The sequence below is a fragment of the Egretta garzetta genome, unplaced genomic scaffold, assembly GCF_000687185.1.
Source record: "Egretta garzetta isolate BGI_Z169 unplaced genomic scaffold, ASM68718v1 scaffold81, whole genome shotgun sequence".
Lineage (NCBI taxonomy): Eukaryota > Metazoa > Chordata > Aves > Pelecaniformes > Ardeidae > Egretta > Egretta garzetta.
In genome coordinates this window covers 7,155,864-7,171,347 of record NW_009258671.1, presented here as the reverse complement: position 1 = coordinate 7,171,347, position 15,484 = coordinate 7,155,864, and the positions used below count along the sequence as shown (strand labels likewise).

The 15,484-nt window shown below is 40.9% G+C and overlaps 1 protein-coding gene and 1 long non-coding RNA gene across 2 annotated transcripts in view; one reads left to right on the top strand and one right to left on the bottom strand.

The window, feature by feature from the left end:
• Nucleotides 1–600: 600 nt before the first annotated feature.
• Nucleotides 601–15,439, top strand: LOC118451655. The gene is made up of 3 exons (XR_004841167.1): nucleotides 601–1,686; nucleotides 9,170–9,180; nucleotides 15,429–15,439. It is a non-coding gene; the product is annotated as an uncharacterized LOC118451655 (long non-coding RNA).
• PARVB (parvin beta) overlaps nucleotides 1,680–15,484 on the bottom strand; it is a 50,226-nt gene continuing 36,421 nt past the window's right edge. Inside the window, exons 10-13 of the mRNA XM_035888531.1 lie at nucleotides 14,819–14,887; nucleotides 12,322–12,423; nucleotides 8,799–8,871; nucleotides 1,680–4,159 (exon numbers count right to left, since the gene is read on the bottom strand). Coding sequence (XP_035744424.1) covers nucleotides 4,083–4,159; nucleotides 8,799–8,871; nucleotides 12,322–12,423; nucleotides 14,819–14,887 — 321 coding nt within the window. The 3' untranslated portion in view covers nucleotides 1,680–4,082. The remainder of the gene's footprint in view (nucleotides 4,160–8,798; nucleotides 8,872–12,321; nucleotides 12,424–14,818; nucleotides 14,888–15,484) is intronic.

The window sequence follows — 15,484 nt, the reverse complement described above, 5'->3', positions numbered from 1 at the left end:
ATTGTTAATAATATGTTGATAACGCATTTTCCTGCTTTTCCACATGGCCTTGCTTTATCGGAGAGCTGCTCCATGCTCTCTCCACACCAGAGCAACGGGGAGCACATAGTGTCGCTCCAGACTTACTTGGGCTTCCCAAGTGCTCTGTAGACACATACAGGACTGGCTTCGGCATGCCCAGCTTCCCTCCTATACCACTGTGGGAGAACTGGGCCCTAAGACTTCTAACAGTATCAGAGAGTGTAATTCAGTTACTTTTCTCTTGTAGAAGAAAAAAAGGTAAACAACTTCATCAGGTCCAGTAGCTGAGCAATATTTAAAAAAAAAACCAAAAAACCAAAAAAAAACCCACAACCAAAAAAACCCGTGGCTGATGGAACCTACAGAAGAGCTTATTTGTGTCTGCCCATACAGTCCCATCACCTGTACCAGGGCCAGAAACCTGTTATCGGTGCTTTGCTAGGTCTCCATAGATCACCATATATCGAGGACCCTTGATGAAGATGACAGCCAAAGCCCACCTTTCAAAAGTTCTTCCCACAGACTTGTCCATTTAGCCAAAAAAAGATACAGAAAACCAAGCGATCATCATTTATTTATTTGAATAAATAGTACAACTGTCACAAACCATGCACAACACTCCTGCTGTGATTTTTAGCAAACATAGCATTGCATTGTAACTTGCTTACAGTACACAACTCCTGTCACAAAGTTGGATGTCTCCAGCATATGACAAGTCCAGAATTTTATCTGCAAGGCTGGTTTTTAGTAGTTAGAAATCCAGAGTACACACTGTTAAAAACAGTAGAAAAAAAGTCTTAAAAATTACATTAATATTAAAAGCAATGGGGTGTGGGTAAGAGGGGTAAGAAGCCCTATGAAGTTTAAACCAATTTTAAAAAAATCTGCTACTCTTGGTTTTTCATCTTGAGAAACAGGATGCAGCTGAGGAGTATCTGGGCTGCTTTGTGGTAGAATAGCTCACTGGAATGGAGTACGTCAAGCAGATGCACCTAAAAGGCAAGTTGTACGGACTGGAAAAGACACACATTCATTAATACTTAAAAATGTGGAAATTTTAATGCTGCAGAGCATTCAGCATTCCAGATGAACTCAACAGGGAATGTATCTAAAACTCCAGTAACACAAAGAGTTCGTGGATAACTTTTTTAACATTGACTTATCTTTCTGAGAGGAAAAAAAAGTATCATGCATATGTAAGAGGAAGGCACGACAAAAGCAGGTGTTTAGAGAAGATTTACCTATGTTGCTCTTCCTGTCAACTGGACTGCTTGAAGCTCCAGTTCAGTTAAATCCACCCTGCTCCGAGTCTGCTTAACAACAAATACAGCATCTACAGGAAGAGTGGCCTGGCTAGACAGCAAGGAGCTAAGGAAGGAAAAATGTATTTTCCCTATGCAGCATTTACCAAGAGACTTAAAAACATAACAAAACAGGGTATGACACCCGCCCCCAATCTGTCCAGGGCATCAAGCCTGCAGTCTTGACTGACAGGGATGTTAATCAAAGGAATGCTAAAAGGGACCCATGCCTCATGTGGTAGAAGAGGGACTCAGGTTTCTGCAGACTGACCAGAAACACCTAATTGAACAAAACACAGACTGTCCTAAAACTTAGTGGAATGCTCACATCTTCTCACGTGCAATGAGGATGCCAGCTGTAAATGTCTCCTCTTCTTACTTTCTTGCTTTTGATATTAATATTGCTTGCAATTTCAAAAACTAGAGTTCTCTGGAGGGCTCTCCCAGCATCTCAGAGAATACCAAGACCACTGGCACTTCCACATCAGCTGAAGGGAGGTGGGTGGAATGACAGCTCTTTAACAGACTTGTTTCCCACAAATAACGCTGCATGAAACTAAAAGTTTGAGAGACCTTTCAGTTCAATCACCTCCCAAGCCTCACGATACCCCTATTACACCGCATGCAAGTTAGACCAATTTCATTAACTTGCCAGGAGAGCTGACCCACCAGGCCTTAGTGCCTCTGCAAGTCTCCTCTGTAATAATTGCTAGCATCACGGTAGAGTCTAGTGGCCCCATCTAAAATTCAAGTCCAATTGTACTAGGCTCTGTGTAAACAGCGAGAGGTCAGCTCCCTCCTAAAGTACAGACAAGCAATGATTCCCCACAGAACCTTATAGGGTAGATGAGATCTGAATTTTTAATGGAAAGAAAGGGCAATTTCCCTCCATCTTTGTTTTGGACATATGAGAATAGGTGACCCAAGTAAATCAAATACTAGAACTCAGAAGCCAAAAAAATGAAAACAAAAGAAGCAGAAGCCCATTTCTCTCCCTCAGAGATTAAAAAAATTCCCCAATCTTTAAGGGGGGGAATGAGAAAATCCCAATTGTAAAATTTTACCCTTCAAACAGCACGTTTCCTCTTGAACTCAGAAAGGTAAATAAAGTTTGGCATAAGAAATTCACTTTTAGGGAAAAAAGATGCCTACTTACAACAGGGCTCAAGTGATCTCATGGAGCAGAGCAATGCTACCCGCTTCCTCTTTGGGGCACTCAGCCTCATGTTTTGCACAAAATCATGGCTACCCAAAAAAGAAAAGTTGCTGCTGTGATACGTAAAAGCAGTAGTCAAATCTCTCCCCTATGGACTCCAAGGAAAGGAGTGCTATTGCATGCATATTCCACAAATAATCTATTCTGGAAATTACATACCCATTTCCTTTGCACAGCTCACCTCAAAAATCTACGGCTCATGTTCCAGCACAGGCTCCTTGTACACATCGCTACACCTGCACATCACCAGCCAGGAACAGCTCCACAGATGAAACCTGTTAAGTACTATGAGGTAACTAGACTCTACCAGATAAATCTAGCAATCTTATTTTAAAACGGATTCCCACTAAAATCCGTAACAGCTTAAAAGACTACAGGAGTAGGCCAGAGCCTAGTGGAGTATTTCTGGGGATGGCACAGGACAACTCGATGAAATTAGTTTAAAGTATAACTGATCACTGAAGAGCTTAGCATTTGAGTGCTAACCATTAGCTTGCACTATGTATACCGCATGCCTTGCATAGCCCAACACAACCCACAAGTAAAGGCAAGCTTTTATTTATACGGGAATTTAGTTTTACACATTAGGAAAGTAAATACCTAAAACTCTGTTTATAAAAGCCTGACCCCCAGAACAGAACAGCTGCCAATAACTCCAATAGGAATGAATCTGACCCTTTAACTCAGCTACATGAAATGAAGAGTCAGCTTTTAAACTGCCAGGCTCGTTATTCCCCATGTACATTACAGAAAGGACTGGGGGCAAAATGCATTAATCCATCCTGCACCTATTTCACCAGCTCCTGACTGACCTGATTGAAGCTGCATTGCTTAACAGATGACAGTGGGTCTAGCAACCAAATTTATCCTAGAAAGGAGATGAAATAAAAAATAGACATCAAAAGATTAGCTGGTCATCCCATTGCAAGACTTACTCTGTGTAAACACTGAATGGAAATAACACTGAGTAGTATGAGGTTAATGCAAAAACTGAAGCTTTTGCCATTAGCTTCAGATAGTGCCTCTACTTCCCCTCAGTCCCACCCACCTAACAGAACATAAAAAACCTTACTTAACAGAAAAGGCTCAGCTTCTAAATAAATTCCAATGCTGATTTCCTACTGCTAAGGCTTAAGCCTGATAAATCATCAAATGTCAGTGGCAACCAAGGAGTATGCAAAAGAAAGTCTATTATAGCATCAAGGAGTCTCCAGCCATGAAGAAGGCCTCACGTTTTCGCCCCTTATTAGTTAGTGGTATATTTCCTTTAGCAAAAGAACATTTGTTGATGATAACAAACAACAGACTCAACAGTATCTTCTGGTAAAAGTGTGAAATATCTACACATTTTCAAGTGACTAGAGAATACACATGCATGATTTTCAGTGGGATTGTCATACAAACAGCTACAGAGAGACCACATCAACTGTAGAAAGAATGCATCGAGTATAGCATAAGGCACAAAGGGAGCGTGCAGAGGGTGTGTTTATTATCATTTCTGCCTAAGGAGGTTGGAAGGATGAAGACCTCAGCAGCTTCCAGGATCATTCAACATTCTTGTACTTTGTGAAGAGGTTGTACAGAACCCTGAGGGTAGACTTCAGATCCAAGTTGACAACATCTGTGGAAGAAAAGGAGAAATCCTTAATTTGCTTTTTGTTCTCCCTTGTTTGTCCTCAAAGGAACTGAAGTCCCCGCATCTCTGAGCCGGTGGGATCAGCAACAAAAAAACCCACAGAATTTTGATCTCCCCAAGTCAAGTTTTTTAAACATCCCATACGATGCACTTGAAAACACCTTCACCACAATACAGTCACAGCTAACTTCTCTGGGAAATGGAGGAAAGATAACTCCCTTCCCTCATCTAAAACCGGTTACAGAGAAAGTCTACTTCTGTCCAACACCTGGGATAAAGGCTTTGGGAAATACTGCCAATGACTTCACTGGCCACAGAAGCAGCAAACAAGTAGCCACACACATCATGAGAGATACTGAACCTCACACATCTGCTACTCTGCAATGATACAGTCCACAAATAAACAAAGCCTGAATTCTCTCAGCAGACTCAAAGTTTTCTGTTATCTTCTTACCATGCGAAGCCAGGGAACAGGTCTGGAACAGTTCTCAACAAAAAGCTTTTTTGCTAGCACCTCCCAACCTACTACTCTAATAAAATGCCAGGAAATACCACAGACATGTAATCCAGGGACTATGGAGGGGAGGCATAGCACAGGGAAGGCTGAAGAGGCGGGAAGAAAGGTTGGATAAAAGATGTAAGAAAGGAGGAGGAGGAAGCAAAACACACACAGTAAACAACACATATGGAAGCAGAAGTAAAGAAGAACAGAAAATTAGAAAATCATTCAAAGAACTAGGAAGTCAGCAAACAATCAACAGACGAAGTACAATTAATGTGAGGTCCAGGGGCAACACCTACTGTCTGTTTTGAAGAATCATTGCCAGGACCTCTCCACCCTTCCCTCCCACCCCATAATGAATAACACTCTCATCTGATATTTTCAGTAACCTCTCAAACTTTTTTTCCTGCCTCTTTCCTGTATTATTTTACATATTTCAATTACGGTTTTGTATTTTGCATCTGCAAAAGAATCTTCTGCTGCCACAAGGAAAGGAAAGGTCCTAACTGCTGTGAAGTAATGCACCCTGAAAAAAATGAGATGGCTTACCCGGATGACTGAAATATAAAATATTTTTAAGTTTTCCAGGTATCACAGAAAGTTGCTTACTACTATAGCATTCTCAGTAAGGTAATAGCCAGAAACAGCATTTGTTCCTCTGCACCAAGACCCAGTTCCCTCAGAGATGGGTTTAAAATGCAAATGTAGCCATGGGAAACAACACTTTGCAACAGCCATTCATTCCTAAAGCTGGGAAATTAAGGCAAATAACTGGAGAATAGACAACCACCAGCAGATTTCACCCACTGACACTGGCAGCCACTTTTGCTCGCTAAACAATTAAACAAAACAGTGCTGGCACTATGAAAATATCAAAAAAACCTTGCCCAGTCAGCTCTGTAGCAGTTAGAGATTTGTAGTGCATTTGCCCCATTTCTCCCAAACAGTTTTCTTTTCCCCATGCCACCCATCTTCACCCTTCCACTGAAAGCAGGATGGGTCTTTTCCCTGAGCCACCATAACCTCCATCTCAGCTGCCACGGCATGAAGCAGTGTGATCAAGTCTTGCAGGGTTCAGTTCCCGCCTCTGGCTGACATCAGTTCAGAGGCAGGAACTGCCTATGCTATAAATCAAGATCAAGGTGCCAGTGCAGAGGAACAGAAGTCTGGAGGGTAGAGCAGAAACATTGCTGGAAGCTAGAAGGACAGTCAGGAAACCAGGGCACATCCCAAGGAGAGAGCAGCTGGGAGTAAGAGGCAGCCAAGTGCCAGAGCAAGAGCTAAGGGCACCAGAAAGAGCACAAGCAGAAGCTGGAAGGGGGCCCAAATCTGCAGCAGTGGGCTGGGCAGGCACCGTCCATCTGCCCTCAGGGAGGCATTTAAGGCTGACTCCTGCTGATCTCCAACAGCAATTTGGGCTAGGTACCTGCTGCTGATCACCCCTGCCATTACCCTGAGGAATGAGAGGTATGGGAGGCCCCATCACTGAAAGAAGGTCTAGCTCTTTTATTTGGCAGTGTAATTTGGCATATAAATTTAGGGTCAGAAGAAACGACTGTGGTCATATAGTCTGATCTCATGCACAGCACAGTCCTTAGAGAACTCTACCTTGGAAATCCTGCATTGAGCTTACTAACCAAGCTGTGGTTGGATCAAAAAAATAAGCTTAACATCGCATGGTTTTTTGTTTTCTTTTTTTTCTTTTTAAATCTTCCAGTGGTGGAAATTCCACCTCCATCCCTTGACAATTCAGACTGATTGTTAAGTACCTTCGCTGTTGCAAAAGTTATACTGTAATTCTAGTTTGACGTTTTCCTAACTTTCAGACCTTGCTATGCCTTTGTCTCCTGCTTTAAAGAGCACAGTGGTGTGACATGCATCCTCCCCGCGTGGGCGATTACCGTGTTCCTTATTGATCAGTGCCTAACAGGCATTCCCAGGAATAAGCATATTCTCAGCCTCCCATTTCTTATTTTAAGATGAAGCATGTGCAGTCATTACATTACCAACAAAAACTAATAAAATGTTAACTGAAAGTGGCCATAAATCACCAAAATAGTTTCAAATATTCTATTCATTTAAAACTTTCACACTCCATAACAACCCTGTTAGAGTCTAATAAATTAATCCACTGGAACATATTTTTGCTGCAATAACTCAGCATCAAGTTCTGCTGCTGGCTCAATCTACTGAATTGGGCTGGAAGAACAGAGAAGAGGAGCTGCCCTGTATGCTTGTATTTTTGTTTATCACCTGTACAAAGGCACACTAAAATACTAAACAAGACTTCTTTCATGCAAGCACTGCAGAAAGCATGGGCTACAGAAATAAAAATCATGTTGTTCTGCTGTAGACAATGTTTTACATGAAAACCCTACAACTAATTCAAGAGGCATTTTACTTCCCAATTCATGCTAAAGGATGTGGATTCACCTAACAGGTTTTCCAGCCTATTAGGAATTAATAGATCAGTATGGCATTAACACACTATACATACACAAAACTTTTTGCAGAGCATCAGAGTCTATGACAAAATGAATTCTTCTTCTGAGAAACATGTACATGACTGTACTGACTGTCAAGATCCTACAGAGGATTGGATGAAACTATGGTGACAAGCAAAGCCCAGGGTGTTACTGTCCTCTCCACAGGAGCAGCTTTTCAAGACCAACAGTCAGTTTTGCAGGCAATTCCAGCCACGCAGACGCCACGTGAGCACACTCACTCCAACAACTCTGAACTACTGCTGCCGGCAACAGGTACGCACACAGAAGAGGAAGGAATACACACAAGAGACCGTACATCCTGCAGCAGCAAAAAGCGAAAAGGGATGTCCTGTGAGCTAATTTGGCTCTCTAGCTTCTATTAATAATTAGATTTTCAATCAGCAAAACATTTCAAATATTCTGCTGCTTACTCAATCTACACACCTTGTCAGGAGCAAACAAAAGATCTGCTATAGCGTTCTACCACTCACGATAGCGTAAGGATATAAGATAGCCTTATGGGAAGGTAACCTCTGTCAGATCAACCGATGAAGACAAAACAAAAAAAAGGACAAACTTTCAGAGAAGTCTTCTCCTAGGTTTTTAACATTTTCTCTCTCAAAACAGGCTTATCTAGCTTACCTGGTCTCCTACTGCAACCTCTTTAACCCTTCCACTCAAGAAACTGCCATTCCGGATTGCGCATTCGTATTTCTCCAGTTTCCTTGTCCTCCTCACATACCCACTGACACAGCTCCGATACTCAGAACACTCCTTTACTTTCCCAGGTCAGTGTCTTGTTTCGCCAAATTCTTCAGGAGCACTTTTGATCCCCAAATTTAAAAGAACAACACTGACAGGCTACATATGCATTTAATATTGTCTTTTGCCTTTTTCCCCACTATAACCAGCTCCACTATTTGTTTATCTATTTACTATCACCAATTTGTCTCATTTTAAGTCAGGCCAAACATTTCTTGGGGGCTCCTCATTTTTCTTTACTCTGCGGAAGCCTCTAACACATACGTAGTTTGTAACATCAGGAATAAAAATTGCTCATTTAGCAGTCATGAAGTTTTAATTCCTCTTTCTACCCCTAGTGCAAGCAATAATGCAGACCTCATCATTAATTAATTTCAAGGTTCAGAGATTTTAAAGTAAAAACTCAGTTTTTACACTTTTCAATTCTGACTCCCAAATCAACATAAATCACAAAGAGAGAGTTTGGCATTGGTTCTCCTAAAAAAACCCAAAGCCTTTCAGTTATCTGTCACCAAAATCTTATCACAGGAGTCGAAACTAGCACTAACAGTAAGAATTATGAGAATTAGACTATGAAAAGGTTCCTGCTTGTATTGGTTTTGAGAATACCAGTCGAATTTATAACACAGCACTGAACAGCTCCTGGATCATTCACTAAAGCTAGACTTGCACGCCTCAGTGAATCTATTCCAGACAAGAAACACAGGTAAGGATATACCCCAGACACAATGAATCCTTTGGAAAACTGTGAAGGGGCGCATTTACAGCTCCACTTTGTGGTACTATTGCTACTGTCTTCGAATGGAGTCGCACTTGAAATGCACCTGCTATTATGTCTTTATATACATTTTGAAGCCACACGGCACGTCCATACCTTCAGGACGAGCTTTCGGTTTCTTCAGTCCTCCATCTTGCATCAGCTCAAAAGCAAAGGAAACATTATGAACCTGAAAGAGGTAAAATGTTTAGAATCTCAAAGTTACATAGGCATTAAAAACCTTCAATCAAAATTTTAAAATGCTTTATTCTCTCTGTACTTAAATAGAGAATGATAACTCTGTTTAAATCAATATTAAACATCTCCATGTTTAAGCATGGCAGAAAGTACATATGAGAGACTAGGAAACCTTGTATCATTGTAGAGCAAATATTCGCTTTTTGATACAAAGGAAGTAATTTAAGATTTCCAAATTTCAAGTGTAAAAATGTGAGTGGGTACCACATGAACCAGGAAGCTCCATTAAGCCCCGATCTCAGTCTTGTGGAGGCCAGAGACCTCCCAGTAACAACTACAACAGAGCTGCATTTTGTTGAGTTCTTCCTGCCTGTACCCAAGATCAACATTTCCAGCTACAAGGCAAGGGATCAGTTGCTATCCAGGCAACAAGGTATGTCACAGAAGTGACATAACTGAACAGACATGAGAAAGTACATATGGGTGTGTAAGAAAGAAGAAATAGGGACACTAATGGAATTATTTTCAAACAACTTCAGTCTTCTCTGCATTATTATCAGCTGCATATCAAGAAACATCAACATCACATCATCAAGGAGCCAGGTTGTGTATTGCATGACCTTGTGCTAATCCCTCAGTCTCTTGGTGCTTTGGCTTCCTCTACTTGAAAACAGAGATAATAGTCAAATTCAGTCTCTCTAATGAAGCACATGCTTCAAAAAATCCTTGGTGGTGGCAGTTCCTAGACAGATTATGCAGTGAACAAGCTAGGCACAACTCTACAGAGAGAGCTTTCTGAACAAGCCACCAAGGATCATACATGAACATAACGTCAGAGGAAAAAAAAAAAAAGGACAAAAAGGAAAAAAGGAAGAAAGTGGGTATTTCTTTTAATCTTTCCTTTGAGGAGTGAACATTATGGTTTCAGATCTGCATAGCAGCTTTCTTGTCCATGCTTACTGGACAAAAAGGCAAAATGCAAGACAGTGGGTGTCTTTTAATCTCTCCTTTGAGGAACAAATATTACCGTTTAAAGAGATCTACAGAGCAGCTTTCTTGTCCACACTTACTGAAATTTAAGCAAGGTAATTTGGATTACGAATTCTGTGCATTTTTGTTACTGCACATGACAGTTCTGGAGATACATAGCAAGAGGGAGAGATTTAATTAAAACTACTCATCTTGAAAATCAGGGAGTTCTGCATAAAAAGGTCTCCTACAACAAGAAAGAAAGGCTCCTTTCACTGGCGCTTATTGCTCAGGACTTTATTAATCTCTTTTTACCTGCTACAGTTCCTCCTCACTGATTGTGACAAAACCAATCACTTTCAAGATGAAAGTATATTTTCCTTTCCCAAAAACACAGAGTCTACCTCTCCTTCTTTGATTTACAAATCCCCTTTCCTCAAGGCAGAGTCTCCACACAAAATCACAATATTACTTCAGGAATACTGGATAATCTTTATGAATTTAAACCACAAAATCATAACTGAACAGGTACTGGCTACAACTCAGCATCCTGCATTTCTACAGGGGTGAAAATTCAAGATACTAGAATAAAAAAGCAAGAGAAAGCTATAAAGGAGTGCTTGTGTAAGATGTAATAGATATCCATTTTCCCACTGCTCTATCAAGCTCCTGTGGAGTGTACAACATTCAGAATAAACTAATTCCCATCCTGTCCACAAACTTAACACCTAAAGAAGCCCCTCTTACCAGACCCTAACTTCCTGCCTTCAGAGAGCCCCTTTAATCTCCCAAACAGCAACAAGTCACCTCCTCAGGAAGTCAACAAACCCTATATAACCTATAGGACCAACAGGCTCGGCACGTTAGCCTGGGTCTGTAACGGCACTCATTTGGTCCTGCTCAATTTCCTCTTGCAATGCTGATATGATCCACCCAGGCAAAGCTGGGTTATTGTACCAATGATGAAGTCACATCCCTTGGAGACCATGTACTTTTGCTGAGGGGTGCCTGACAGCAACAAACTGCACTGAAGTCATTATGAAAAACCCACCATTTCAAACAGCCCTTGCCTTACAAAGCATTCAATCTTTTAATATTTGCCAATGCTTCCACTCCTGACCTAGCCATCTCCTGCTCCAGCTCAGACAATGCAATACCTGCATCCGTTCCACTGCAGAACCTGGCAGAATAAAAAGCAGGGGACAGATGCATTACGCCAGCATAACCACGCTCAGAGTATGCTGATACCAGGCACCGAATATACACAGATGCGCGTGCATATCCAGGAACAACTGCAGAAAGAAGCAAACTTTCGGTTGTAATAATAAAATATGTCTTAAGCACTCTTTGTTAACAGTAGGAAGGACACAGGACAATGAAGCAAGTGTGGGACTAACACTTATTTAATCTCCTTCCATCTCTAATACCCTGATTATGAGTAAGACAATCAAGACTGCAAAGAATCCACTCTTTTTCCTCAAAGCTCGTTTTGTCTAAGACACTGTTAGGCAGCAAGTCATTTACTCCTTAACAAACAGAAAGAAATATCCAAAAAAGACAAGCTAAGTCAGCAACGTTGGCAATGATCCTGTCAGGAACTGGACACAGAACCAGATGTCTGTGCTCACAAAGTGACTTCAGACAGGCAATTTTTTGCATGCTCCCTCCCTGGCAGGATCAGGACATCCACCTTGGCTTTAGATCAACTCTAAAACATGTTACTTTTGAGCACTCAACATACAGTTTCTAACCCCAGATCACCCAAAGATCATGGCCCAGGTACCACCTCTTCTACTACAGTATCTCATTTACATACCAAGTAATGGTATTTATTTGCTTGGTTTGTAGGAACATTAAATAAGCTACAGAAAAAGAACTAATGGGTATTAGGCAACTGCTACTAATGAGATGAGGGGAGAGTTTTTAGGGGTGACATTCTGTGACCTTGGGAAGAAGCTCTATCTCCATATCAATCCCAGTGTGTACTATGCCGCTAAAGCAGAGCTTCCCATCTCTCATCTTTTGTCTTTCTTGCCTATTTACAAAGTACGTACTAGGCAAGGCCAGGCATCAGCTCTGCTGTCCAGCACAATAAAGCATCTCTGCACACAAAAACACTTCAGGCAGTACTACAATTTAATAAATCACTTTGATTATGCAAAGTACTATACAGTACAAAGCACTTATTCCTGATTTATTCATTCCAGATATTCATGAGCTTTATAGCGTTGTTTGATGCTAGTAACAGAATACCTTTCTTCCTTAGCTTTGGGGAATTTACCCATTTGTTTCACAAGCAACTTTTAGTGGTATTAACTACCAAGTGTTACAGCCAGTGCATCTTTGCTACAGCTCCTAAAAGGAAGAATATACCAGGTTCTGATTTACTGGGCACAAAGAGAAAGGACACAATGACTGGAAAATATCACGTGGCAACAAAGCCGAAAGAATACAACCTAGAGTTTCTACCCACCTTTTGATCAAAACTTTCAGGTGTTAAGTAGAAGTTGTGAAGTGGAACAAAATAGTCTTCAAGGAGACCCATGAGCAAAACCAAGTAAACACCATCTGCAAACTAAATAGAAATACTGATGACATTCCTAGGTGAAAGCATTTGTTTTCAAATAAGCATTCATAAACAAGCAGAACAAAGAATGCTTGGCCCAGATGACATACTTTGATTTCTAACACTGTTATTTGCTAGCACAGAAGTGTAAGATGGTTCAGGAGTCACAGACTGCTCCTTTCAGGCATAGCAAGGAACTGACAGCAAGCGTAACAAGCATTTAGGGCTTTGTTTCATCTGCTCCCTGGATTCACCTACACCCTTGCAATCTATCACCAGCGCAGCTGAGCAAGCTAAATCAGTCTTTTCTTAAGAGCCTGTTGATATAGCTGCTTCTTGACAGTTCTCTAAAGAAAAGAAAAAAAAACACAGGATACAAGGCTTTCTCCCTACATCTGGTAGCATTATTTCCCCTACTCTCATTTCCTGAGCAAAACAAGGAAGCCCATCAGCTATAGCTATAGCATTAACCCATGCAATATCATGTGCCAACAACTATTTAAATTACTTACATCAGTAAATAGCTTTAAGCTGAAGAAATTAAAAGCAATTCACCCGGGAGTTACCTACAATTTGTATTCTTTAGTCCTGCAGAGCATTTGGTCTGAATAGGCAGGGACTGAAAACAAGATCATCTTTATCTCCAGCCAGTTACCTATTTACTAGGTTCTTGCTCTTTCTCACGTTCTTTTTATTTGCTTGAGAAATCTTGCCAACTTCACTACAGTATTTAACAAAGATTTTTTGATTAAAAAAAAAAAAAGACAACTTCCTGCAAAATGTGTTTACACATTATATACTCCCAGTCCTACTACTACAGTACCTGGTCATTTCAACCACAATCCCTCTTAAGTCATGTGTGTTGGGCATTCAAATCTCTGCCCTTAATCAGAACTTGAAATTAAGCCTCCCCTGTCACAGGTAGGAAGTTTAACTTCACAAAAGAATTTTTTTCCCCCAAGTCAAAATAGATTGTTTACAGTTTCAGTAAGTACTAAATAATATACTAAATACTTTCATCAATCCTATTGAGTATTCCTACCAGACAGGATGACTACTTACTGCCTAATGTGGGTAATGTTATGTATTTCTAACAGACTTCTCACTTGTGATCCTGATATGGCATATGTGACTTCCCCTAACCTTTTCAAAAATAAATTGTTGGCTACTTCCAAGGCATTGACAAGCATTGGAATGGGCTACCTAGGGAAGTGGTCGAGTCCCCATCCCTTGAGGTATTTAAAAGATGGGCAGACATGGTACTTAGGGACATGGTTTAGTGGTGGAATGGCAGGGTTAGGTTAACGGTTGGGCTTGATGATCTTAAGGGTCTTTTCCAACCTAAATGATTCTATGATTCATTAAGTAACAATTTGTGACAGATCCAGTCACCCATTTATTTCACCAAAGCTATAAAATAGCAGTGAATGACGGATATTAAACTAAGCCAGGCTCAAACCAATTACCTATACTCCTGGTATAATTTTCTAGATGCCATGCTTGTTTTTTTGCCAGGACAATAGGATAACCATCCGGTGAACTCTGGAAAGAACAGCTGCTTCTGCTTAGCCAAGCCCATGCCTGAAAATTGCTTAATTTTATCTGTAAAGTCAGAACTACCCTACTGAGACTGAAATTCACTTACTTAAGGTTTTCAAGCATATTCGGTACCAACTTCTGTGCTAGAGACAAGAGAACTCCTCAGAGCAGACGGTGGTGGCTGACAGTCACGTCCGCTAGCTTTAAACAAACTAACCTGGATATCACTGGCAGTCAAGCCACTGCAGTACAGGAGGTCCGAGTCATTAATCCACACTGCTGAGAAGCAAGCACAGTGCATGTGCTCACAAGATAGCAGGGTAAAGAGAAGGATATGAAGGCCTTTGCTGCAACAGCAAAATTGTTTCCAGTCCCACTTTGATGTGATCAAAGCTAGCACTGATATCTCTGTGATGAACTGCACACTGCAGTCCACACTCCTCCCGAGAGCCCCAGGCAGCCAGCTATTAAGAGCTTACCCCAGTTCATCATGAACCCTCACAGCTAGAAAAGACACAACCCGCCATCCACCCATAACTATAGCAACTGCTTTGCAGCACTCCACTTTGATCCAAGAGACAAGCTGCCCTGAAATCCATCCATATTCTACAGTCAATATGACCCTATTAAATATCCAAGAATTTCACCTTGTAACACAAATCAATAGCAATATGAAGTAGACGTAAACATGAGTAAAGGAAGCAAGCATCAGTGAATGTCATTCATACTTAAAAAAGACAGAGCCCTGATCCCGTAAATTAACAAGCCCAAAGATAAACAGTTCCGTAACATGGTTTTATGGAGAGAGGGCCCAGATTTGCAATTTACACAGTTAGATTACATACAAAAAGACAAAGTCTCCTACCTGGGTTTCTAACTCCGTTACTTCCAAATTCAGTTTATTCAAGTGTTTGTTCACAAAGGTGATGAGAGACTATAAAAGAAAACACCAGAACCAGCGATGTTAGACACTAATCAATGCCTATGTGAAAGGGTTAACACAATCTTTTAATACATTTTTTAAGCTTAACAAATATGCATGTGTGCTATTTATTTTTGCATAAGTAAGTACATAAAACAGAAAAAAACTCAATCATATAGCCATTTTTGTTGCACCATATGCCAGAAGTCACCAGATGGTGCTATTACATACAGCTTACTAGTTATTTTTCCTAGCACATAAAGCATACTTTAGCGTCATGGGAAAAGGCTGTGATGACATTGGTTCTTTTGTAGGTTCTTTGTGAAGATGAAGCAAGCTGTAGGTGCATTTAGTGTCCACACTAATCTCTTCAGGTTCTTGGAGAAGATCCACTGCCTGGGAGCAAGGCATCAGCAGCACTGAGCTAAGGCTCCCAAGAAAGAGAAGATGCCAACAGTACACCTCTGTTCTGCACACACCTCTGCTCCTGGAGTGATCAATTAGCAAATTACAGTTGGGATGTAACACGATTCTGGTATTTCTATTCCCAAAGGAAGCAGCCATGCAGATCCTGCTACTATGAGCCAGATCGGTGCTAATGTATAGAAG